This window comes from Danio rerio, chromosome 16 (genome assembly GCF_052040795.2).
Source record: "Danio rerio strain M-AB ecotype USA chromosome 16, GRCz13ab, whole genome shotgun sequence".
Lineage (NCBI taxonomy): Eukaryota > Metazoa > Chordata > Actinopteri > Cypriniformes > Danionidae > Danio > Danio rerio.
In genome coordinates, this window is record NC_141036.1 from 21652994 (window position 1) to 21678523 (window position 25530).

The following is a 25530-nucleotide window of genomic DNA, read 5'->3' on the forward strand; positions in this document are numbered from 1 at the left end:
ATTTGTTAAACTATTGCAGCTTGCACGACAAGAAAAATCACAATGTTTATTTTGCTAGCGCACATTGTTAATCCGTGAAAAAGTTTTTTTTGGAAATCTTTTATCAAATTTTGACCATTTGCTTCTTTTCTGGAATGTCAGTCCTTTTCTGATGATGTCAGTTTGATGGATTGGGCAAAATATGTTTATCCAGGCCCCTCCAACTGTTAGTTTGATGAGAGGAAGAGCGCAAAAATGAAACCCCATACCCTACTCAATATTTAGTTTCAGTATGAAATTTGTCATCATACTGAAATACAAGTCAGCAGCTTCTGGCTTATGTGAACATTTTTTTCCATTGCAACATTATTTAAGGTATTTACTAATAGTGGACTGTTATCAGTGTTAATGTTCTGCGCTAACGCTAGACTCTTATTGTGTGATAAAAAAAAAAAAATATCGCCGTTAATCTATTCTCAAAGTTGGGTTGGGAGCTGGGTCTATCCTAGTAGGTGCGGTTCGGCAGTTTTACTTTAACTTATGAACATTTCATTCATACCCCCATGACAAACTGGGGTATTAGATGCAAATAAAGAGTAAGGACTGGTGAAAGTGTAATGGAAATTAATAACGAACTCTAAATGGAAAAAAATAAAATGTGTGTGTGTGTGTGTGTGTGTGTGTGTGTGTGTGTGTGTGTGTGTAGTTTGATAGCGGTGTTTACTTCAATAAAGCCACTAATATATGCATACTCTACATGTCTTAATTCCATTTCCATTCTATTTTTAAGGTGATTAAAAATCGCTGTTTTGAGCTATTTGTTTTCTAAATGCCTTTGGCAGAATTCAATTGAGCCATTATAATCTAGATTAATCTATAGTATTTACTTTTTACTGACATGTAAGCACTCTGTGGCTTTAAAATCCCATTAACACAACAAATGTGCTTTTATAAGTTTACTTTTATTTTAATAGACTTGTTAATTAACATTTTTTTAAAAGAGATTTTTCTGTTACTGTATGTAATGATAATTATGTTTGTGTAATGGTAATGATACCATAAATGTGATTTTTTGTTGTATGTGTTATACTGCTAAATCTAGTTTGTTTAGTTAGTTTTGTGATTGTAGTGGCATTTATTTTTAAGTTACAATGCAATCATTTTTTGTCTTGTATACATAATGTACATAATAAAAAAATTAAAATTTTTCACATGTTAATGATACCGGGATTTGTTTCTGTGTTACGGTAATGAAAGATTCAATTATTCTATGTTACAATAATGAGAATGAAATACTGTTACAGTTATGGGAATTTATCTTTTTTTGTTACAATAATAATAATTACAATTTTGTGTTGCAGTAAAGATGACAATGGCAGATATGCAATGATAGTGACAATGAATGGCAGGGACAATGATGTTGAAAAGAAAACTTTAATTAATTTACTTTATGTATACTGTAGTGTCTCAAAAAGATCCAAATTGGCTAAATTAGTTCTGTCAGAATTTCGTCAAAATACCTCAAACTTTAATTATATTTTGTAATTAGATGGCAAATAGATTTTATGATGTGTATATGTTTTTCACCTCACCACATTTTTATCATTTTTACCTTGAGAATCATTTTACCTTGTTTAACAACGATAACCCAAATATTGTTGACAGAAAGCTTCTATTTTATTACATGCATACTAAATGAGCATGCACAGAAATAAAGCAACATTTACATATCGGAGTCATTAATTGCCAGACTCTCATGCAAACTGTCAGACAGTGTGATGGGTGCATTGTGCATCTTCTTGGCTAAGCACCATGTCTTATTACAGTAGCCTACGAGCAGTGCATCGCTGACCACTTCCTGCCACACGACAAACTGATCCAGTGCAATCAATTTTTTGTCAACAAGTAATCTAATCCACCTTTTGTCCAGATTCATTGGAAGTTCACAAAGAAAACATGAAACACTTTCAAACCTTGGATCAAACTCTTACCTTCATTTGAAAACACCATTTTCATTTAAGCCTTACGCAGTATAGTGATATACACTGGAGAGAATGCAATTTGTCACATTTGTTTCTTAGATATTTTTAATGAAAATTTGATTTTATGGTATTTTGCATGACTATGAACACTCTTCTAACCAAATTCTCACTATTTAGTGAAAAAAAATCCAGTTTTTATTTTATTCTTCGTAGGCTTTGTGAATCAGCAGAAAATTTGGTTCCATATTCAGTCTACACTTTAAGTCATGGTCATTTTCATAGTGTACTACATGTACAGTTGACATGGAGTGAAAGTGAAGTCAAGGATGTCTAATCCTTGGCGATTTCTCTTAGCAGAGCAGCAGCGTTTATTGTCAGAGGGGAAAAAAAGAGTGTTTAGAAGAAGTCCTTCATATCTCAGATGATAAAAAATGCAATTTTTTAGTAGTGACAGTGAGTCAGGTTTATCTGCGACTGCCGAGTAAGGGTGTTAATGAGAAATCTTGTGAAAATGCCTCTGCAAATGAGCAGCTATGTTTGTGTGTGTGTGTGTGTGTGTACTGCGCAGCTGCTGATTGGATAATTAGATTTAAAATGGCACAGCACAACAAAACTAGAGCATGAAGATGCATAGCTGCATCGTAGACTGTTTCGGTGATTACAAAGATATTGATCAAGCTTTTTTATGTTCCTTCATTTGCAGAATAGCAAGAAGTGAGTTTGTGTTTGGAGAGAATAACGCTTTTTTCAATTTAAAGTATTTTTCCAAGGCACAATACTATAATTATAAAGATATGTTAAACTCTCCAACTTCCCATTAAAAAAAAACAAACCACACACACACACACACACACACACACACACACACGTACGCACGCACGCACACGTAATCGATTTCTTGATTAGAGAACCAATAGTAAATTACGATTCTATTACTATTCAGAGTCTGTTGCTTCAAGTAAAGTCAAGTTGAGCTTTGTTTTCATTTTGTGGATTGAAATGTTGTGTCTCCCAGGACCACTGGGATACACAAATAAACATAATCATAAATAATAAGCACAGCGTTGGATGTAAAAGCATTTTTTAAAACCTATGTAGAACTACCATACTGGAGCGGTAATCTGACTATACATATAACCTTAGTAAGATTTACGTAAAACAGGAACAATGTTGTGCAATAGTTTGTGTTTGCAATCCCCACCCGCAATCTCAACAGGGTGCTTTCACACGTCTAGTTTGTAAAAAGTCAGGAAGGTTATTGAGTCCAACTTAGTTTAGGTGAGAGTGTTGAGTGGCGAAAGAGGGAAGGGTTTGCATAAAAAGAGGAGTTTCATTATGTGCACGCATAGATTTTCACAATGGCAACACAAACACAGACGAAGTTTGTTTAGATGGACATCAGTAATCAAATTATTTGCCTTAATCAAAATAAAGCAATAATGTGATTTAGGTGTTTACATGAACTGCTTTTTAAATGTTACATTATGTTGCACATAATTCAATTGACATCATCACGTCACCACTCTATCCATATTTCCTACAGAGTTTTATGTAATTTCGGGTTTCATTTTGAATTTGTCGACTTTTAACTGAAGTTTGGCAGTTTCACTTTCATTCAGGACCATTTCATGCATGCCCCCTGTGACAAACAAGATATTGGATGTGAGGAACTGCTGAAAGAATGCTGTAATGCTTAATGGTAATAGTTTGATTGAAGTACATCGGATCTTTCAATATTGTAGTGATATTAATGTACTGTAAAGTCAGTAGTTAAATCATTTTGACTAAGGTATGTCTTTAAAAACTGAAAGAGTACTGAAGATACTAACTAATTTTGCCATCTGAATAAACAAAAACAAAGAACACTGATCACATGCTTATCAAATCTGTAGAGACAAGACGATCCACACAAACTGGAACTGCTTCTTTTTTTAAGTGGCAATTCCGGATTTCACCATTTCCAAATGCAAAAAGCTCTGCGGTAAATAATGTTCCTTACAAACATATTTTGTAGCTGTGCTCGCATTGCGGTAATATGGAAACAAAACCTTAGTTGCAGCACATTTATAAATGCAACACTGAAGACCCATGTCTTCGAACAATTCTTCTTTGTCCACTTGTTTTAATTATGGTTGGCAACACAATGTGTGAACTCTCTGCTGTCTGAACACTTTAACTCTCTGCTGTCTGAACACTGTAACAGGTAAAATATTCTTTGAAGCTATCATGCATATTAATGAAGTTGCATCTCATTTGCAATAGAGCTTGTTGATTGGTTTGAACCAAGTCTTTCTCAAAAATTAATGTTAAAATCTCAAAGACGTCACGTTGTACTGGCTTTTACAGACATCCAGTCTCCATGATGGAATTTACACAAGGATTTAATCGCCGTGACAGAGCTTAAAAAAATGTATTTTCAAACCCGAAGAATGAATTTGCTTGAAATAATGCATAAACAACAAATTTTCACTTTTTAGTAAAATCTATGTGTCCTAATAGTGTTTTTAGCAACGTGGGACATATATATGACTGTCAACATCTCAAAAAAAAAAAGTGTTTCGTAACCCTTTAGGGTTAAAACGTAAGTTGAGCAACATGATCTGTAGTACATTTACAGGTAAACATTGGTCATTTTATTGAGTCCATGAAAAATAGGAAAAAGTCAGAGAAAAGTGCACAATGCGTATTAGAGAGAGAGGAGTGTTTCTACAAGTGGTTTGTTAAACCCACTCACCTGTGTGAGGAACACTTAGAATTATGTCAACATAATGGGGACTTCTCAGCTGTGTTAACTGTCCACTGGAGGCTCTTGCGATCAGCAGCAGTGCTGTTCCTATACCAGACAGTGATGCAGCTGGTCAGCACACTCTCAATGGTTCCCCTGTAGAAGAAGGTGGTGAGGATGGGTGGGGGGAGACTTGACACTTTTTTTGCATTGGATGGTGGTGTCTCGAACCAGTCTGGGATGACTCATAAGGGACCAGTGACTTTTTGCGAGGGACTTTATCGCTGCTTGTTGTACATGACTGATGGTTTGGGCACTAGCAGTCTTTCCACTACTGGTTGCCTTGTTACATGGTTCAGAAAAGATTTCTGGTTGAATCAACTCAGCAAGTACTACTGTCATACTATTCATCACATGCCCTTTACTGACTTTGCTCCTATTGTTAATTGCTTGTAAAAGTTGCTTCTTGTTTGCATAGTAGAGCATATCTGAATGTTTGTTCCACCTCCCATTGCTTACTACACTTATATCTTGTCGCCAATGGCTACAGATGCTTTTGCTGTCAGAAGTTGCAGGTATTGTTAGAGCTGAGTATAACGCAGGCACACAGCATTTTTCAAACAACAGGGGTTGTTGTAAAGAACAAGTAAATCTGTACAGGGCTGTATCAGAAATTGCCAGCTACTCGAGTAGGTACTACATTTGAATTTGAATTTACTACACGATTGTTAGAAAATAACTTTCTATATATTAGGAATGGTACTCAAACATACAGTGCTACATCTACCATTTATCATTATCACATGACCTACCTACTGTACATCAGATGCGTCACTTTACTCCCATTCATGAACGTGGCATCATGGGATAGCAAAGCGTCTATTAGATGTGCACTGGTCATCTGGGTACTTCTTGCCTACTTTTTTTGAATACTATTAATCCTGACGTACTACTTGGCTCGCATACTGTTTTTAACATACTTCATAGTAGGAAAATATGCTATTTCAGATGCAGTCAGGGTCTTACTGTGGAGAAGCAAGACTTTAGAATCAGATGAGCACTTCTCAAATATGCCACGCAAGTCCCACGTAGTTCACACTCATTCTTTCATTACCAGGTGAAAACATCTCCTACTTCAGTGCTCACTGGCTACATTTACATCAGTAATTGATGTATTTTTTTTTAAATCTGAATAAGACAATAATATAATTAAGGTGTTTACATGAGTTGTATTTTCAATGTTGCTTGTTTGATCTTGTTTTACATGTTATAGCACACATAGATTGATTAACGTAATTGCATCACACTGTCCACATTTCCTCCGGAGTTTCATGTCATTTCAGGTGTTTAATTTCTAATTTGTTGACGCTAACTGCAGTTTGGCAGTTCATGCATGCCCCCCATGACAAGCGAGATATTAGATGCGAGTATGAAATGCTGGAAGTGTGTAGTCCTAATTAAATTTGATATGCCGTATAGGAAAAAACTCTGTATTTTGCGGTGCAAGAATCTGTATCTAAATACGACAAACTTATACGATGGTAATAGTTTGATTATGATGTTTACATGTCTGTACTGCACTTCAATAATGTCTAAACATAATGATAAACATACATAATAAACGTGTCTTGATTTAATTTCTGTTTGGTTCGATTATGAACAAAAATCGCTGTTTACATAGTAGACTCTCAATCAGATTAATGTCTTAATCACATTAAAATTGGATTACTAGTGTTCATGTAAACTTACTTACTGATGGAACATTTACCCACAAGGAGCATTGTTTCAGCGCACAGACATACATTCTAACATGCACAGGGCCAGTTCAGAGAGTAATTAATGGGATGGAGAAATGCAGTTTTTTTTTTTTTATATGCAAAACCGAAATACTGCTCTATCCATTTGCATATTTAACAACGGAGGTTGTATTGAACACACAAAGTATTACAGCATTCCTAGGTGATATCCTTAACCTACTAATCAAGGAACGGAAAAGCCATCGACCTCTGAAATAGAGACTAAGCCAAAAGAAAATGAATGATTGAATGAATTATTTCTATTAACTCTTTTTCCCACAAGTCAAAAACCAGCCCAAGTGAGCATCAAAACTTTATTTCCATTAATCAATTCTGATGCGAAGCTTTAAAATGTGCATTTAAAAGGGTGATGGAAACATATCTCTTGTGAATGAGCGTGCACCATGTGTACAGCTGCTCTCTGCAGATTACCATAATGATGGCAGCAGTTCAGTAGAGCAGAACGCACAAAGCTCGAGGAAGTAAGTGTGAAATTAAGAAAGAATTTACAACAGTGGCAATGCGGCACAGGAACACTGTCACTAATAGGATTTACAGCTTCTAGAGGAATCCCTCTGTCTCCAGACAGGGCTTCAAAAAACACTCAGCTCATTCATTATTCTCTCTTTTTCCCCTGCTTCACTTTGAGTTGCATAAGTTCAATTTACTGCTAATTGGAGTAAACATCTAGTGCCTTTAAAATCTGATTGTGAGCAATGGCTGCAGTCTATGTATTTCGGCTTTATTTAATTACAGTTTCAGGGATTTTTAAGACCTACATTTGTACACTACTTGCCTCTTTTTGTGTGAAAAAAAAACAAAAACATAATAATGTAAATGTACAGTGAGTGTTAATAATTAATTAAGTATTATGAAATTTATCCATTTTGCAGCAAATATAGACAATATATACAGTATTGCTTTATCTGACAGAACAGCTGTATTAAACCATAATTTAAATTAAGAGGAAGCTAATATATTTGCGATAAAACAATTAATAAAATTATAATGAGGTAAGGCAAAAATAATTAATTATACTTACGAACAAATGAATCAATTAAAAAACTTAACAAATACAGAAAGTCTCTTATATAGACATAATTTTGAAACATTTTATCAAATACATTGTATATTTATATTTATAATAAGTACAGAGCTTTTAAAGGTTATAAATTATTCATTGGGACAAATCTGGTCAGTTTCATTAATAATTTAACTCACTTAACTTTTTGATCCTCAAGCAAAAGGATTGATTTATTTACTGTATTTAATGTATAAGTGTCCACTTATGAACTATTTGCAGCAAAAATTATTAAATTTAATTTACTTTGCCAAAGTCTCTACTTTGGATATTTAGAATGTGCATAATGTGTTTTTGAATATTTAGTGATTTGTTTAATTTAATATACGTTTATAATTTCAAATTATATGTCTAGTTTATATAAAAAGGTTAAATAAAACTTTTGAAACAAAAAAAATTAATAAACAGAATGTCCTAATATTTAATGTCTTAATAATAGTTTTTATTACTGTTGCTTTAAAACATGAACTAAATTGTTTCTACAATGTTTAATATTTTTTAATTTAGCTTTTCATCACAACTATCTGTGTAAGAGTAAGTAAAAATAGATTTCATATTGGATTTAGTTTGTATTGAATGTTTTGTTTGTATTAATTAAAACATGTTTCAACAAGAATTAGCATTTTAAATACACTTTTGTTCATTAGAAATTGTATGAGGTAAAGAATTCTTAAAACTAAATACCAAGACATTTCAGAATATTGTACAATATCTTCTTTAATTCATAACCTTTATTGCTTCTTTACTAATATTTATATATTTATCTTTTGTTAAAGAAAATGGCTAATCAGAACACAATACGGTTTCATTAGTGAATGTTAGTTTATGCATTAACCTGAACAATTAATGAAAAACACATGCATTGTAGTATTTATTCATCTTTTTTTAACATTAGTCAATGAAAATGAGCATAAAGATTACAATTACAATTGTAAAGTTTTAAATATTGTAGTATTTGCTTATTTGCTTTATCTGTTGTGAAATCCGAACATGCTGATGATCTTTCCAGCATATTTTTAAAATGATTCAATCCTGTGTTTCTGATTTAATTAAGATCTTAACATGATCAGCACCACAAATATCTTTAACTGATTTATATATTGATGATCTGAGAGCATGACATGCATTTTAAAACCAATCATATGAAAAACATTAAATGTAAAGCACATGAATGTGAAGCACGTTGTTACATTTGTTGAGAATGTGTTTTTAAAGAGTCTAAATTACTCAAAAGCGATTATGAAAGGATGTGCAATTCAGAAGCTCAGATGTAGAGACTCGGTCGATCTGCAGATGAGAATATCGATTGATGTCTGTGAGTGTAAATGGTGAAATGTAAATTCCTGCAGAGCAGATTAAGTGAAGCGAACACTGAATGCACATCAGTCATTACGGTAATCATGCCATTATGAGTCTAATAGTGTGTTTTAGTGGGATCAGCTAAGAGGTCAGGCGCATTAAGGCCATTTAATGCTAGACTCTTCCATTCTCTTCTTTTCTGTGTATTTTGTCTCTGTATGATTAGCTGTAGATTATAGAGCCTGGTTGCTAGTGTGTTAGAAGACTCGAATCTAAACAATAATAGGGAATAGGCTTATTTTATAACTTCTCTTGGTAAACAGTTGAGTTTTACCCATTTTAAATCCATTCAGCCAATCTCCAAGTCAGGCGGGAGCACTTTTAGCTTAGCTTAGCATAAATAATTAAATCTGATTAGACCATTAGCATCTGCACAATGATATTACACAGTGCGTGAAAATGGTTCCCAGGTAACTATAAGTACAGTAAGAGCAAAGCATAATATCACTCCGCATGCAGCCATGGTGGCAAGTTCCTTGATCATTATGCCAGAATGAGAGAATGGTTCCTATACATAATCACCAATAAAACTGCAACTTTTCCCGTCTGCCTTAGTACACAATCTACAAATATCCAATCATGAATTAAACAGTTTTTCCTCTTTTGAATTGATTTAGTCAATCTCTGTGTTTGACGGGAGTACGTTTAGCTTAGCATAGCATCAATCATTTAATTGGAATAGACCGTCTACACAATGCACAGTGCCTGAAAATAGTTCCCAGGTAACTAGGTAAGAGCGATGCGTAGTATCATAATAACATTCAGCCATGGTGGCAAATTTCTTGATCGTTATGCCAAAATGAGAGCATGGTTCCTATATCCATAATTACCTACTGTATAAAAGAGCAACTTTTAATTTACCGTCTGTCTTAGTCCACAATTTACAAATGTCCAACTATGAGTTAAACAGTTGAGTTTTACCATTTTTTAAATCCATTCATCCAATCTCTGTCTGGCAGGCGCACATTTAGCTTAGCTTAGCATAAATCATAGAATTGGATTAGACCATTAGCATCTGCACAATGATATTAGTGCCTGAAAATAGTTAACTAAGACTGATGCATAATATCAGCAATGCGCAATATCATACCACATGCAGCCATGGTGGCAAGTTCCTTGATAATTATGCCAGAATGAGAGTATGGTTCCTATCCATAATATCTATAAAATCACAACTTTTAATTTCCCGTCTGTCTTAGTACACAATCTACAAATATCAGCATTTGAATTTTATCATTTTTGACCATTCAACCAATCTCTGTCCGCCAAAACACCTTTAGCTTAGCTTAGCATAAATCATAGAATTATAAGACCATTACAATCTGCACAATGATATTATGTAGTGCCTGAAGGTAGTTCCCTAGTTACTAGACAACATTGCTGCATAATATCATTGCATCTCATGAAACCATGGTAGCAAGTTCCTTAATTATTATGCCCGAATAAAAGTATAGTTCCTATCCAAACTTTTATTTTCCCGTTGGTCTTAGTACATAATCCACAAATACCTAAACAACATAACACATTTACTTGGAAACTGTTTAAAATGAAATCAACATTGGTCATATTTTCAGTTTCAAAGAAAGCAAAACGCTTTTTCTAAAGTACCTTTGATTCTACCATAAATGTTTCTTGATTTAAATGTTCACTAAAATACAAGACAGCTATTCTTAGAATAAGTGTTACTTTTTTACAGTGTGAACAGAAGATACAGTAAACGTTATTTCCATCCTTTAAAATTATAAAAAAAAACTATTAATTAATAGAGATCTGTTGTTCAAACTAACAAAGTATTGCTAATACATTTTGTGTGCTCCCTATAGGTTTACATAAGAATGCATCAGAGAACATAGAGAACTTAAGAATGCATTACAGTATATTTCCACAAATGAAATGCATTTTACTTACCTTCTAAATTCATCTTCACGAAAACTTCTAAAACTGTTATAGATTGTATTTAAGCAGTTCAATAGTATGAATAGTTAACAAAAAAGCTTGTTTGGATCCAGTGTTATGTTTATTCCTGAAATGCTCTAATGGTACATCATAATACTGCCTGACTCTATCAAAAATAATTGCCTTGATGTGAAGTAATTTCAACAAAAATAATCCCTGAATATGTGGTAACACTGCTGTGAATGATAAAGGGTTTTTCCTCCTTTTTTCTCTGAATGAAATGAGTGTCTTTAACAAAGGTTAAGCAGGATATTTTTAAATGCTGTTCGCAGAGAAAATGTTCTGTCGTTCAGTGTTTAAGATAAGGACTGCTGGCTTCACTGCACAGAGGGATTAAAAACATTACTGTTCTTCCTCAAGGTCGCACAACCCACCACGCTTGTTCCTTCAGTCATACTTTCACAGCGAGATGATGTATGAACAGAGGCACCCACCGCTTCCAGGCAAACACAACTCTAATTAAAGTGCCGCAATAGCAAAGTGTGATAATGTAGGAGAAAGGAGGTCAGAGACAGAACAGAAGAAAACAAACAGCAGCACATGTAAACTGCCTGCTTTGATTCAGATGTGCTGAATTTTTCATGACTCTAGTCTTACTTATTAGAGTCTATTTTTTGGTTCTACGGCAGCTGCAGTACTTTTCGCATTGATTTGATTTTAAAGGAATACCCCACATTTTTGGGAAAAGGATCATTTTACAATTCATCTAATGTTAAACTTTTTAATGCATTCAGCCGATCTATGGGTCTGGCAGGAGCACTTTTAGCTTAGCTTAGCATAAATCATTGAATCAGGTTAGACCATCAGCATCTCCCTCAAAAGCTTTAAAAAAAGCTCCAGTATTTTTTTTTAAAGTTTGACTGTTTTGTAGTTACATTGGCAAGATGTTTTTTAGACTAAAGGCTGATTTATACTTCTGCATCAAATGCCGGCGTATGCTACGGCGTTGACGCATAGCCCTTCGCCGTGGCCGTCGGCGTCACTGACGTGCACCTCTCTAAAAATGTAACTACACGTCGCAACGACACATAGGGCAAGCTCTGTGATTGGTCGGCTTGTTAGCGCTGACGAGTCTGGGCGGGACTGAGAGCCGCGCGAATGGCGCGAGCGATTGTTTACAAGTGTGGAGTCCCGTGAAGAAGCTCCGGATGGAAAGTTTTGTTCTGTATTCACCTCATGGTTAAAGTTGTTGCACGTCCAACGGTTCTTGCCTCAAAATGAGCGAGTTTGAGGCACTTGTACATCCAGGAAGTGTTCAGGAAAAGCAAAACAGCAGGAAAGAAACTAGACACAAAGGAACATTTACACCTCACTGGCAACTAGCGTTTCGGAATTGTTATTGCAGTCCAACAGAGACAGCGCACAGAAGTATAAATGCACAGCTACGTGCGTTGCATGTGCCGTGGGTTACGCCGGTCACTTAACGCAGAAGTATAAACTAGGCTTAACCCATTGTCATCAGAAAAGTTTGTTTACATAATGAACCAAGAAAACACGGTTATTCTTTCTGCTCATTAGGAGCCACTAATTGGAACCAATTAGCATTTTTATTTAGCATATACTACTTTGTTTTGTACTTGTGTTTGTATGTATACACAGCAATTTAAAAATGAAAACAATAGATGTAATTCTAGTTGAAAACTTCAGACTTTTTCATTTCCAGTCAGTTTTCTCATTGGATCGTCTAATGTGTGTGTTACATGTTATGTTTATTTTCAGATAGTCTGCTGGATGATTTTCTCCTGACGTACCCAGTGTTCATGTCTACTAGTGACCTGTGTCAAGCTCTGCTTGGTCAATATCCTTCAGAACACAAACACGCACTGTCTAAAAAATATGTTTTAAACCCATTTACAAATTATTAATTTGTCACTATATAAAAATATACAAGAAACATTATAAACCCAATTGACATTTTTAGATTGATGTTTCTCACAGAAGTTTGATCATATTTGATGGGCCACCAAAGTTCACCAAAAATGAATATTCCATTATTAATTACTCACCTTCATGTCACTTCAAACCCCTAAGGCCGTTCATCTTCTGGATGCTAAGTAAAAAAAAAAATTCATGAAATCTAAGAGCTCTTACATTCATAGACAGCAACAGCCAGTCATTCAACTCTAATTATATGAAGTTTAAAGAGCACTTTTGTATTTCAAAATTAGATTTTCTACATGGAATATCAATTACAACATTCATTTTATTATTATCCTTCCATGTTGTTGCTAACGCTACCCAAAATAAACACTTCCCTCCCTCATCAGCCTATAGCTTCCCATTAAAATAAGTAAGTAAACATAATTAATGATATAATCTAAAAAGGGACACCACACCTTGCCAAAGGTTTTTAAAGAACTAGTAGGTAATAGTCTTTTTTTTCCAATTTAATGCAAGTAAACACTTTTTTTATCCATGCATCAAATAAGGGTAGAGAGACATGTTTCCACATTAAAATGATGAGATGTCTTGGTAGTAAATTAGTAAAAGCTAAAGCCTTTTTTACAATTACTGATAGGTTAGCATGTACTGCCAACCCAACAATGGCCTGAAGTGGATCTGTATCCAGATCTATGCCTAATTGAATATTTTAGTTCAATAATCCAAGAACACTTTTGTGCACCAAAACACTGTAAATATGACTTTGTTTGCCTATGTCCTCTCTTTAGTCATGTAGGCAATCTATGTGATCGCTTACAGCACCATCAGCCACCCGCCCCACCTCCACCCCATAGAGAGTAAAAAGATTAATCTCCCTGGTGAAAGTGGCCACTGCTCAAAGGGAGATATTAAACATAAAATTTCAATAGTAATTTTGCCCTGGGTGACAAGAATATCTGGAAATGCCTTGCATGTCATTTGTGCATTTTCCTTGGTCAGTACGATGCTTGCATGTTGTATTGCTGACTCTAAATGGCAATACATCTTATTGTTTGTAGTAAACGTGCACCTAAATGACTTGAGAAGGAAAAAAAGAAATTGCCGAATATATATATATATATATATATATATATATATATATATATATATATATATATATATATATATATATATATATATATATATATATATATATATTTTTTTTTTTTATTTATTTATTTATTTATTTTTTGGTTGCACAAAAGTGTTCTTGGAGCTTCAAATGATTATATTTGAATCACACTGGGATGTTTTGGTTCCTTTTCTTTACTTGAACATCTCGTGACCCTCTCAGAGTTCATCTAATGTATGTTTCGAAGATGAATGAAAGTCTCAGGGGGTTTTAAAAACATAAGTTTAAAGTAATTAATAACATTTTTTTTTGACTGAACTAATCCTTTAATGTATTGCATATTGCAAGTGATATATTCAGAAGTCTATTCAAGTAATGAGATATAATCTGAATGCCACATAAAACAACGAGCGAGCAGCACTACAGAATGTTGCACTTGTTCTTTTAGAGGATTTTAGCAGCATATTCTGTCTGCCATTAAACCACTTAACAAATTCTACTCGGTCTAGCCGAGGGCACACAATTAATTCTCTGTTACTGAACCCCTGCTAATTTAATTGAGAGACTCGTGCCTGAAGCGCTTCCTGTTTCCTCTGAACTGTGTTTGAGAGCAGTTTGTTGAGTGCCTTAACTTCTCCTGCTCCACCTATTGTTCCAAAAAAGGCCGGATGAAGGAGGAGTGGAGAGAGAGTCTGCTTAGGAAACGGAAAGTGCTGCACCTGCTGTCCCAGTGGAGCTCACTGTGCACAGAGCTGCCGCAGGACGATGACAACGCCAAACTCTTCCTCAAGGTACGTATGCCGAGAGAGGAATGTGGAATTATTTTTGGAAATACTAAAATGCCATGGCCGCCCCTTAAGCTTTTGATTTCTTAATGCCACCTAATGAGGATGGCATCACATGATTATTACTGCCTTCAGAGGCTTGCAAACTCCCAGTAGTAAGTTTACATATTACAGACGAGTGTTGCAAGTTTGTAACACAACTGCACACTTTCATATTGAAATTCTAAGACATTTTCACAATTGTTAGAGAGCAATTTGGAAAAAACACACTACTGGTCAAAAACTTGGGTCAGTTAGTTATTTTTTTAAAGAAAATTATACTGTTCATCATTTAATAAATGCAAAAAAAAAGTAAAATTGTTGAATGTTTGTTACAATTTTAAATAATTGCCTTCTTATTGTAAGTATTTTCAAATGAAGTTATTACTCCAGTCATTTTTGCTTTTATTAATATTATCATTAGTAATAATAATAATAACAATAATAATAATAACAATAATAATAATAATTAATGTTATTGTGATTTCTGAGGTATTATGTGACCCTGAAGACTAGAGAAATTAAGCTGAAAATTCATCTTTAAAATCACTGGAATAAATGATTAAATTAAAAGATAAACTACACATTTTATAGCGCACTTTACACATTATATAGTGCAATAACATTTCACAATTTTACACTTTGTACTGTTTGTTTGACTAAATAAAAGCAGCCCTGGTGAGCAAGAGCTTTTATTAAAATATTTAAAAATCGTACTGACCACAAACTTTTGACTGCTAGTGTAGATTTTAAAAAAGTCAATTACAAAGTTATAAGATGTAAAGTCAGTTTTACACAATATAACATCAGAAACATAAGCTCAAGAGGTCTTATAAAGAAAAGTCAAAATTGTGATGACTGAATTTTTTTTTCTTAGAATTCAGAGAAATTTTATGAAGTTCAGAATAGCAAATACAGACTGAGAATTTATTAACATAAAAAAGGCAATTGTATCAGTTTGTGTGACCTTTCTTATCAGAATTTCTGATGAAAAGAAAGTTTGAATTGTGGGATAAACTTTCTAATTCTAATTTTATTAGTCACATACACAGTCAAACAAGGTATGATATGCAGTGAAATGTTTACACAACTTGGGACCTAAAATAATGACATTAATCATACAAAAATATTAATAATAACAGTAAGACTAATTACTGTTTTTATTATTATTTTTCCATAACAACTACAAGAAATGCTCCAGTTTCCCCCCATAGTCCAAAGATATGCACTATAGATGAATTGAATAAGCTAAATTTGCCATAGTGTATGTATGTATGGGTGGTATCCAGTGTTAGGTTGTGGCTGGAAGGTCATCCGCTGCGTAAAACAAATGCTGGATAAGTTGCTGGTTCATTCCTCTGTGGCGACCCCAGAAAAAATCTAATAAATAAACTAAGCCGAAAAGAAAATGAATGAATGAACTACAAGAAATAAAATTTTATTTCTTGTTCTTTAAAAAAAAAAATATTGCCTTTACAATCAAATTAGAACTAATAGTCAAAATAATGCATATTTATGTGTGTGTGTGTGCGTGCGTGCGTGCGTGCATGCGTGTGCATGTGTGTGTGTGTGCACGAGTATTTTTATTTTTTGCCATATAAAGTATTGCAACCAATCCACAAACTAAAATGTGAAAGTTGTTCTCATGTTTTCAGACCCTGTACAGACACGTTCTAGATGATCTCTACGAGTTCCCCCCGCTAGAGAAGGATCTCAAAGAACTTCAGAAACTTCTACGGATGCAAAGGAGACAGTGAGTCACAAACACACATACATATCTGATCCATCATGCTGAATTTCTGAAATGATGAATTCCTCCTCAGCAACTGATCTCTAGGAAGCTCTGGTATGAGAATTCCTTGTAGAGACATTAATCATATTCGCACAATAATGTCTCTTATTCATGGTCTTAAAAAATACAAGATGAGAGCTGGAAAAAGACTCTCATCTACATTTTGAATAAATCATACTTTTAAAGAGATGTTTTTCCCCTTGCAGCTTTTATCGTAACATAAGAAGGTTTTCTTGAATTACTCTCTAAGAGACAAGAGCATCAGATCCACCAATGCAGTTTTATACGCTAGTTCTGAGCCTAAGTTTAAATCTGTTCAACAGCTCTGAAGCAAGAAATGTAGTTTTAAAGTTGCACCAAAATATTAGGCTAGAACTGCTTGTGCCATTTTTCTAATTTTTTTGGTAAAATCATATTTGACCTTTTGATCTTTGATTATTTAGTTTGAAATCTCCATTTATACAAATTATAGTGAGCTGCACAAAAATTTTGGATTTGCTTGCCATTGTCAAATCATTTCACACGCTTTGAATGTTATCACTCGATTAAATAAGCTTTATCAGTGGTTATCAGCTGCTAGATATGCACTACTGGTAGGCTCAGAACGCTTTATCATCCACATGGTTAACCAGCTATACTAATAGAGGAGACACAAGCTCTGTTTTTGCATTACTGTAATGGTCTGGGTTTAGAGTAAGGGTAGGGGTAGTGGTAGACGTTAATAAAATACAGTTAATGGGAAATTTAATGGATAATATAAATAATTCTCGTTAACATTATGTGATCTATAGCTGATTCACCATGTGGATGGATGATAACAGCCTTCTGAGCCTACCAGTAGGCGCAGAAGGCCCCTACTGGCCCATATCTATCAGCTGATAACCACTGATTATGCACATTCAGTCGAGTGATAACATTCGGCTGATCATTTTCACTTTTTAAATATAACTGTATGAAAGCTGATTTTAATTTGACTGAAATAAATTTAAAAGCGCACCATTCAGAGTTTTGACGACAAGACTTTGCTTGTTGTTCTATAAAAAATTGACTTTATCAGGCTGATTACATTCAAAGACATACTTGATATGCACAAACATGTAAGAATATACATAAACCAGAGTCATACCATCAATAACAGTAAAAATTACATAATTCAGCACAAAGTACCAGCTTAACCTTTGCCCATGGGAAGAAATCATCATATTGCAGTCTTACAGATTCTGGTTTAGATTTTTAAATATTTCTGGATTGATTATATTATATTACATTACATTACATTACATTACATTATGGGGCAGCGCAGTGGCACAGTGTGTAGTGCAGTTGCCTTACAGTAAGAAGGTTGCTGGTTTGAGCCTTGGCTGGGTCAGTTAGCATTACTGTGTGGAGTTTAAATGTTCTCCCTGTGTTCGCAAGGGTTTTCTCCTGGTGCTCCTGTTTTCCCCCAAAAGCCCAAAGACATGCGCTATAGTTGAATTGAGTAAGTTAAACTGTCTGTAGTGTATGTGCGTGAATGAGAGTGTATGGATGTTTCCCAGTTATGGGTTGCAGCGGAAGGGCATCCGCTGTGTAAAACATACGCTGGATAAGTTGGCAGTTTATTCCGCTGTGGCGACCCCTGAGTAATAAAGGGACTAAGCCAAGAAAATGAGAAAATCAATGAATATTATATTATTCTCTCAGAAATACCTGATTTTTTACTACTAATCATCATAACCATAGTGATTATACACACACACACACACACACATACATTTATTCATTCATTCATTCATTCATTTTCTTTTCGGGTTATTCCCTTTATTAATCCAGGGTCAACACAGTGGAATAATAACCAACTTATCCAGCATGTTTTTATGCAGCAGATGCCCTTCTAGCCACAACCCATCTCTGAGAAACATCTACACACACTCATTCACACTCATGCACTACAGACAATTTAGCCTACCCAATTCACCTCTAGTCTTTGGACTGTGGGGGAAACCGGAGCACCCGGAGGAAACCCATGCAAATGCAAGGAGAACATGCAAACTAACCGAACAGAAACGGCATCTAACCGAGCTGAGGCTCAAGCCAGTGACCTTATTGCTGTGAGGCAACAGCACTACCTACTGCGCCACTGTGTTGCCACATACATTTATATATAATAAATTTGCAAAGTACACACATTTAAATTAGGTCAAAAAAGACTTTTATAGTTGTGAATAATCTTGCCCAGGACTAATATACACATACACAAACTACCTGTATAATAAAATTTTATAATTTTAAGATTATAAGGACATTTGTATTTATGAGTCTCTTCTGCTTACCAAGTTTGCACTTGTTGCGTCCCAATTCTATATATGTATATTTATATATATATATATATATATATATATATATATATATATATATATATATATATATATATATATATATATATCACAATATCACATTATCACACAAGTAGCAGTGCGATATGGCTGTATATCGGCACTGGTGGGAGGCGTGCGTTGCGACCTCATGCCTTAGTGTATATATACACACACACACACACACACACACACACACACACACACACACACACACACACACACACACACACACACACACACACACACACACACACACACACACACATATATATACATATATACACATTTACATATATACATATTCACAGAACCAATTGAATGAATGCAGGCCAGTAATCTTCACAGTTGACAATATAGCACAGCTGGCCTCTGCTGTACATCACTCACCTCTTCATGAAAGGCCAATGATTAATTATAGAGGCATCAGAGGGAGAACACGGAGACTATAAAGCTCTTTGCGATTGCCTGTTTAATCAGAACAAGGTGTGCATGGACGAGGATGTTGTGCGCTTTCATTTCGATGAGAGAATCAGTAAATCATGTCATGTCAGCGTTTAATGTTATCCCTGATGATTCGGCCTGATCTGAATGAGAAAAGGCTTTTTTTACGAGCGCTCCTCGCAGCGGGTGGGAGATGCCATCTTGCAGTATTGATATAATGGCACATTTATATTTCGGGTGGTTCATCCTTTTTTTTTTTTTTTACTGTTCTCTGTCTTTCAGCACGGTGGATGAATACTCTCCACAGAGGAAGGTAAGAGTTAAGACTATCCGTTTTATTACCTGCACTGAATCTCAATGAAGGTACCTCAGTGCACAAAAAAATGACATGTGCAGTTTTTTCAAAATACTCATTTAAAATGAGTTGAAACAACCCAGTTCTTGAGGGTTTTTAGTACAACTTCATTGGTTTATTTTCAATTCTTAAATTTGTAAAAAGTTAACTTAATTCCTTTACATTGTCCTTTCATAAATCGATTGTGTGGAACCCAATTTTTACAGTACTCTTATTGAACCTTTTGCGGTTTGAAAAGTACATGTCACAAAAAAACTGATATTGACAGTGAAACGGTGGATATGCTAACATACTTCAGTCTACTGTACATTTGTATATTAGAGAGGAATACTAATGGAAATCAAACAATGGGCTCATTATTTAAACCTGACAACTGCTTACACATTAGACTTTAAGATCACTGGAATTTTTCTCTGATCTTGACGTCAGATTAAATAGACTGTGTATAAAACATGCGCTTGTGGAATAAGCTGACAGGGTGCCAATAAAGTTAATGATGTAGAAAGTGAAATAAGGATAATGGGCAAAAATCGAGTTTGCGGATTTCCTTAAAGGTACAGTTCACCCAAAACTGAAAATTCTGTCATCAATTATTCTCCCTCAACGTGTTTCAAATCTGTATGAGATTTCTTTTCTGTGTTTAACACAAATTAATATTTACTAAAGAAAAAAATAGCCACTGTCTATGTTTCTATCCAATTATTTTTATGCCCATTTTGAATATGGCATAAAATAATGGTTACTGGAAATGCTAAGATGCGCACACATTTTGAAAAATCTGAGAAAAATAGTTAGAAAGGAAAAAGTGAATAAAAGGAATGTGCATAAACTACCATGGAAACACATTTATCGATTAGATTTCAGCATATGCATAAAAATAGATTTTGTTTTAAACAGATCATGTAATTGTCCGACCAGAGCAAATAGCTTTTTTTATATATATATTTGGTGCTAGTTTATCAAAAAGTGATAATTTTGTTCTCTTTGACTTATTGGATGCAAACTGTGCTTTGTTTGCAAATGTTTTATGGGATATTCCATAAAAAAATTCATCTTTGGAGTGAAACATAGCTGCTGACTTCCACAGTATGTTTTGTTCCTACTATGGAGAACATTGGCTGTTTTTTTTCCAACATTTTTCAGAATATCTCGTTTTGTGTTCAGTAGAAAGAACAGTAGAAAGAAATTCAGAAAAGTTCATAAGCATGTAAATATAAGTAAATGGTAAGGATTTTTTTTTTTTTGGGTCAATTACCCGTTTAAACCGTTTGTGAGGGACAGTTCACCCAGAAATGAAAATGTGCTAGTTTCAATGATTTTTTTTTTTTCAGTATAAGATTTTTTTATAATTTAGTTGTAATTATGAATTTAAAATAGTTGTTCTTGTTGATTATGAGATCGGTAATAAGAAAAGTTTCAATCAGCAAATAATCGACTCTGGTTTTGTTCAAATTTTAAATGTTTATTAGATGCTCCTGCAGAACAAAACTTAAAACATAAAAATCCAGTCTTTTTTTACTTTTCTTTTTACCAAAGTCACCCCTGGTTAATTTAAAACAGTCCAATAATAAGCAGAGGAAACCATCACAAGCAAATTGGGGGAAAGATAAACCAAGGAATACATAAACTAAACATAAAAACATGTGCATGCATTTGGACACTGAATAAATTATAATTTATCAAATCATGGTGTGAGCTGTAATCCAAGAAGTCATAACCTATTTGAGAGACCAACAACTACATACAGGCAAACTAAATTAATGCATGTGCCTATTCGTGAACCACTTGTGAGGTCTTATGAAATGAAACAATCAGTCTGTGCAAGAAAAGAAACATTATTTACATCATTACTACAAGCAGCATCAGCTGTGTGAGTTTACCTCCACATGCCTCATTATTCAACAGAAAGTATGTGCTCTGTGCCGTTTTCCCAAATGCATCATAAGCCTAAGTAGATCATAAAAATGACCATATGACTGATCTTAATGTTTCCCAAAAGCATCATAACTGAGTCATTGTAGATCTATGACTTCTCTGTAGGAAAACGGGGCTATTTCATAACGTCACTTGCAGGGAAGTAGGCAGATTATACTGTTTGCTGTGTGATTACAATTAAAAGTTTTGATTGAACATACAATTGATTAAAACAAACACAATTTTACACTTAATTTTTCTTTTTGTAATGAATTAATCAATGAAATAATCTAATGTTTCTGTGAGTAAACAAAAAGTGTAATATTGTCTAAGTGAATTAAATTTGTATGAAATATGCTTTGAATGACTGCTAAAAATAGGAATAAAGATATGTAGGTGCTTTATATTGACTGTATTCCTTCTCATATGAGTGGACACAGCCATTGAAAACTTACTGGCTCATGGCTGCTTGTCTCATTCACTTCCATTGATTTTTAGCCTTAAAGAAACAGCTTGTTATGCTGATTGATGTTGCGGAGTGTTTTTCTTTTAATTACTACACACTATTTTTAGTTTTATTTATTATCATAACCACATTTGTTTTGAGAGCAAGCAGTTTGACTTTTTATTGAAAATGAATGAATCCTAAAATAATCACTTGAATGTTTTTACTGTTGTATTGCAAAATTAGGCAAATATACTTGAGATCATAATTATCAGGTTAAACATTCAGGATAGGACTCTATATAACTGTATATTTCAGCACTTTGCAAATAGACAGTGTAGTACATTGAACACTTTCTTGCATGTTCATGTTAAAAAATGGTTAATTATTTTTTGTCCTTTTATTAATCAGGGGTCACCACAGCGGAATGAACTGCCAACTTATTTAGCAGATGCTTTTAAGCAGCGTATGCCCTTCCAGCCACAACCAAACACTAGGAAACACTCATACACTCTTGCATTCACACATATACACTACGGCCAATTTAGCTTAGTCAGTTCCCCTATACCGCATGTCTTTGGACTGTGGCGGAACCGGAGCACCCGGAGAAAACCCACGTGAACACGGGGAGAACATGCAAACGCCACACAGAAATACCAACTGGCCCAGCCAGAGCTTGAACCAGCGACCTTCTTGCTGTGAGGCGATCGTGCTACCCACTGCGCCCCCGTGACGGCCGTTAAATATTTTTTACAAATTTTTGAATAACTGCTTTCTTATGGTATGTAGTTTCAAATGAAATTATTACTCCAGTCATTATTGCTTTTGTTATTATTACCATTAATAATAATAATAATAACAATAATAACAATAATAACAATAATAATAAAAATAACAATAATAATAATAATACTTTATATTAGCGTGATTTCTGAATGGGCATCACGGTGGCTAAGTTGGTAGCACAATCGCCTCACAGCAAGAAGGTCGCTGGTTCAATAAGCTAAATTGGCTAGTGTATTTGTGTGAATTTGAGTGTATGGGTGTTTCCCAGTGTTGGGTTGCGGCTAGAAGGACATCCGCTGTGTAAAACATATGTTGGTGAGTTGGAAGTTCATTTTGCTTTGGTAACTCCTGATTAATGAAGGGACTAAGCCGAAAAGAGAATGAATGAATGAATGAATGAATGAATGAATGAATGAATGAATGAATGAATGAATGAATGAATGAATGAATGAATGAATGAATGAATGAATGAATGATTGCTGAAGGATCTGTGACTCCGAAGATAGGAGTAATGAAGCTAAAAATTCATCTTTATAATCACTGGAATAAATGATTAAATTAAATGATAAACTACTTTTAAAGTTTTTTTATAGTGCAATAACAATTTTACAATTTGTACTGTATTTTTGGTTAAATAAATGTAGCCTTGGTGAACAGGAGAAGCTTATTTTATAACATTGAAAAATCCCACTGACCCCAAACTTTTGACCGCTAGTCTATAAGCGTTTCATATTGTAACATAGATGTTGTAGTATTATTCAGTATTAATATGAAAATCTAAACACTTGAGGCTTCAATTATTGGTATCTTGGAATTTTTATTAAATGAATGTATTATAGTTTAATTCAATGTTTTTTTTCTTTTTTTGTATATAATTTCACATTTGTATCAGATTTTATTTTACTAAAGCCGTTACTAAATGTCTTGACCATTTTTTGAACTTAAACAGCTGTAAAATATTAAATGCGTTGGAGCACATGCTTCAGTCAGGTCTCTTTTTAAGAAGATAATTGCAACAACAACAACAACAACAACAACAATAATGATAATAATAATAATAATAATAATAATAATAACACAATACATAACTAATAAAAAAGTGTTTAAAATGTAGTAGATTAAATTAGAATACCATACAACATACCATTTTCAAATATAGAATAAAATGTACAGTATATTTCCCATAGAATTAAATGTATATTTCTCTAAACTATGGAGTTTGTGGGAGGCTGATTTGTTTTTGTTTTGTTTCTTTCCAAATTGAAGGTTACTAAATCAAATAAATAAATAAAAAAAGTAAAAATTTAGTAATAACATTCTGCAATGTTTTTAATTTCTGTCTACTGTCTGAACATGTACATCATGACAAGTTTGACTGTAATTTATTTTTCTGTCAAAATAAACCCTGTGCAGTACAAAAAGGTTGACAACAACATTTTAATATCCAAGAGTGAGATAAAGTCTCCTTCAAATTACTATCTTTACAGTGTCCAGCTTTCACTGTCACTTCAGGCTGTGTGTTAGTTTGTGTGTATCATTAGCAACAATATTCTGCTTGCTGTCATCCAGAATAAAGCTCTGTTCCACCAGCTCAGTCTGAGGGAGAGCTGGCATCCCATGAGGGGACCAGAGAGAGAGAGGAAAGAAGGTAAGCTCATAAAATATTCCTCTCATTTTTCTCTCATCACTCTCCGACTGCCTGCAGAGCTGCTGGAGATATTGGCAGATTCTTCATTAATAACAGCATGAGAAATCTTGTTTTATGTGTGTGTTTCAGTGCTGTGTCGTGTGTACGTGACCGTCGACTCGTATGTTAGCGTGAGGACACACAGCGAGGTGTGTGTCCAGGAACTTCTGAGGGCTGTGGCTGAAAGACTGGACTGTGCTGAAGATGACATGGTGCTGATGGCCCTCACATATCCTGGAGGTCTGAAAGAGTTCATATTGGCTGACATTTGCTGCTGTGTGTTTGTTTATAAGACAGCTTTGTCTGCAGGGGGAACATTAGGCTTTCAAATTAGTCATTAGGTAACAACAGGGTTAAATGTCCCATTTTCTGATAGTTAAGTGTTAATGAAGAGTGCACTTATTTTATGTTAGTGACAGAGTATGACAATCTTGTCCTTCAGGCAGTAAAAATAAGTCCAAGATTGTAGTGAATGATTGTGGTTTAAACTGTATATAATTTGTTCAGAATTTTATAGTAGCTATATTTATTTATTTTTTGCAAGCTTAAATTTCAAAGGAATTTTTGCTGATAGGTGCATTGAATGCAGTGATACAATATGTTAAATTGTCCTCGGGTATCTAAATATCGGATATCTTCTATTCATCATGTATACTACTGATTGTCAGAGTACTTACAGAAATAATCATTTCATAAAATATGCTGATGATTCAGTGATTGTGAGTTTTAGGATTTGTATGGAGCCAGGTCAGTCTCAAAAATAATACATATACAAAATATAATTCATACATCCACAACACACTTCATTTAAAAAAAAAATCCAATTTGATTCCAGTTTGAATACAAATCCAATACACAATTAGTTAATACATAAATAGCATTCGTTAATTTAAAACACAATTCGTAAACACACAAATCCAATTCATAAGTTCAAAACTCGATTCAAAAATACACAAATTGAATTTGCAAATTCAAAACACGATTCACAAATACACAAATCCAATTAGTCAGTTCAAAACACAATTTATAAATACACAAATCCAATTTGAAAGTCCAAAA

The 25530-nt window shown here is 34.1% G+C and overlaps 1 protein-coding gene across 2 annotated transcripts in view; it reads left to right on the forward strand.

Moving 5' to 3' along the window:
• Positions 1 to 25530, forward strand: part of rapgef5b (Rap guanine nucleotide exchange factor (GEF) 5b) — a 127465-nt gene that overhangs the window by 87089 nt on the left and 14846 nt on the right. For both annotated transcript variants that reach the window (NM_001442606.1, NM_001442607.1), the window contains 6 exon segments: positions 12598 to 12676; positions 14517 to 14661; positions 16350 to 16447; positions 19567 to 19597; positions 24354 to 24432; positions 24562 to 24711. In NM_001442606.1, coding sequence (NP_001429535.1) covers positions 12598 to 12676; positions 14517 to 14661; positions 16350 to 16447; positions 19567 to 19597; positions 24354 to 24432; positions 24562 to 24711 — 582 coding nt within the window.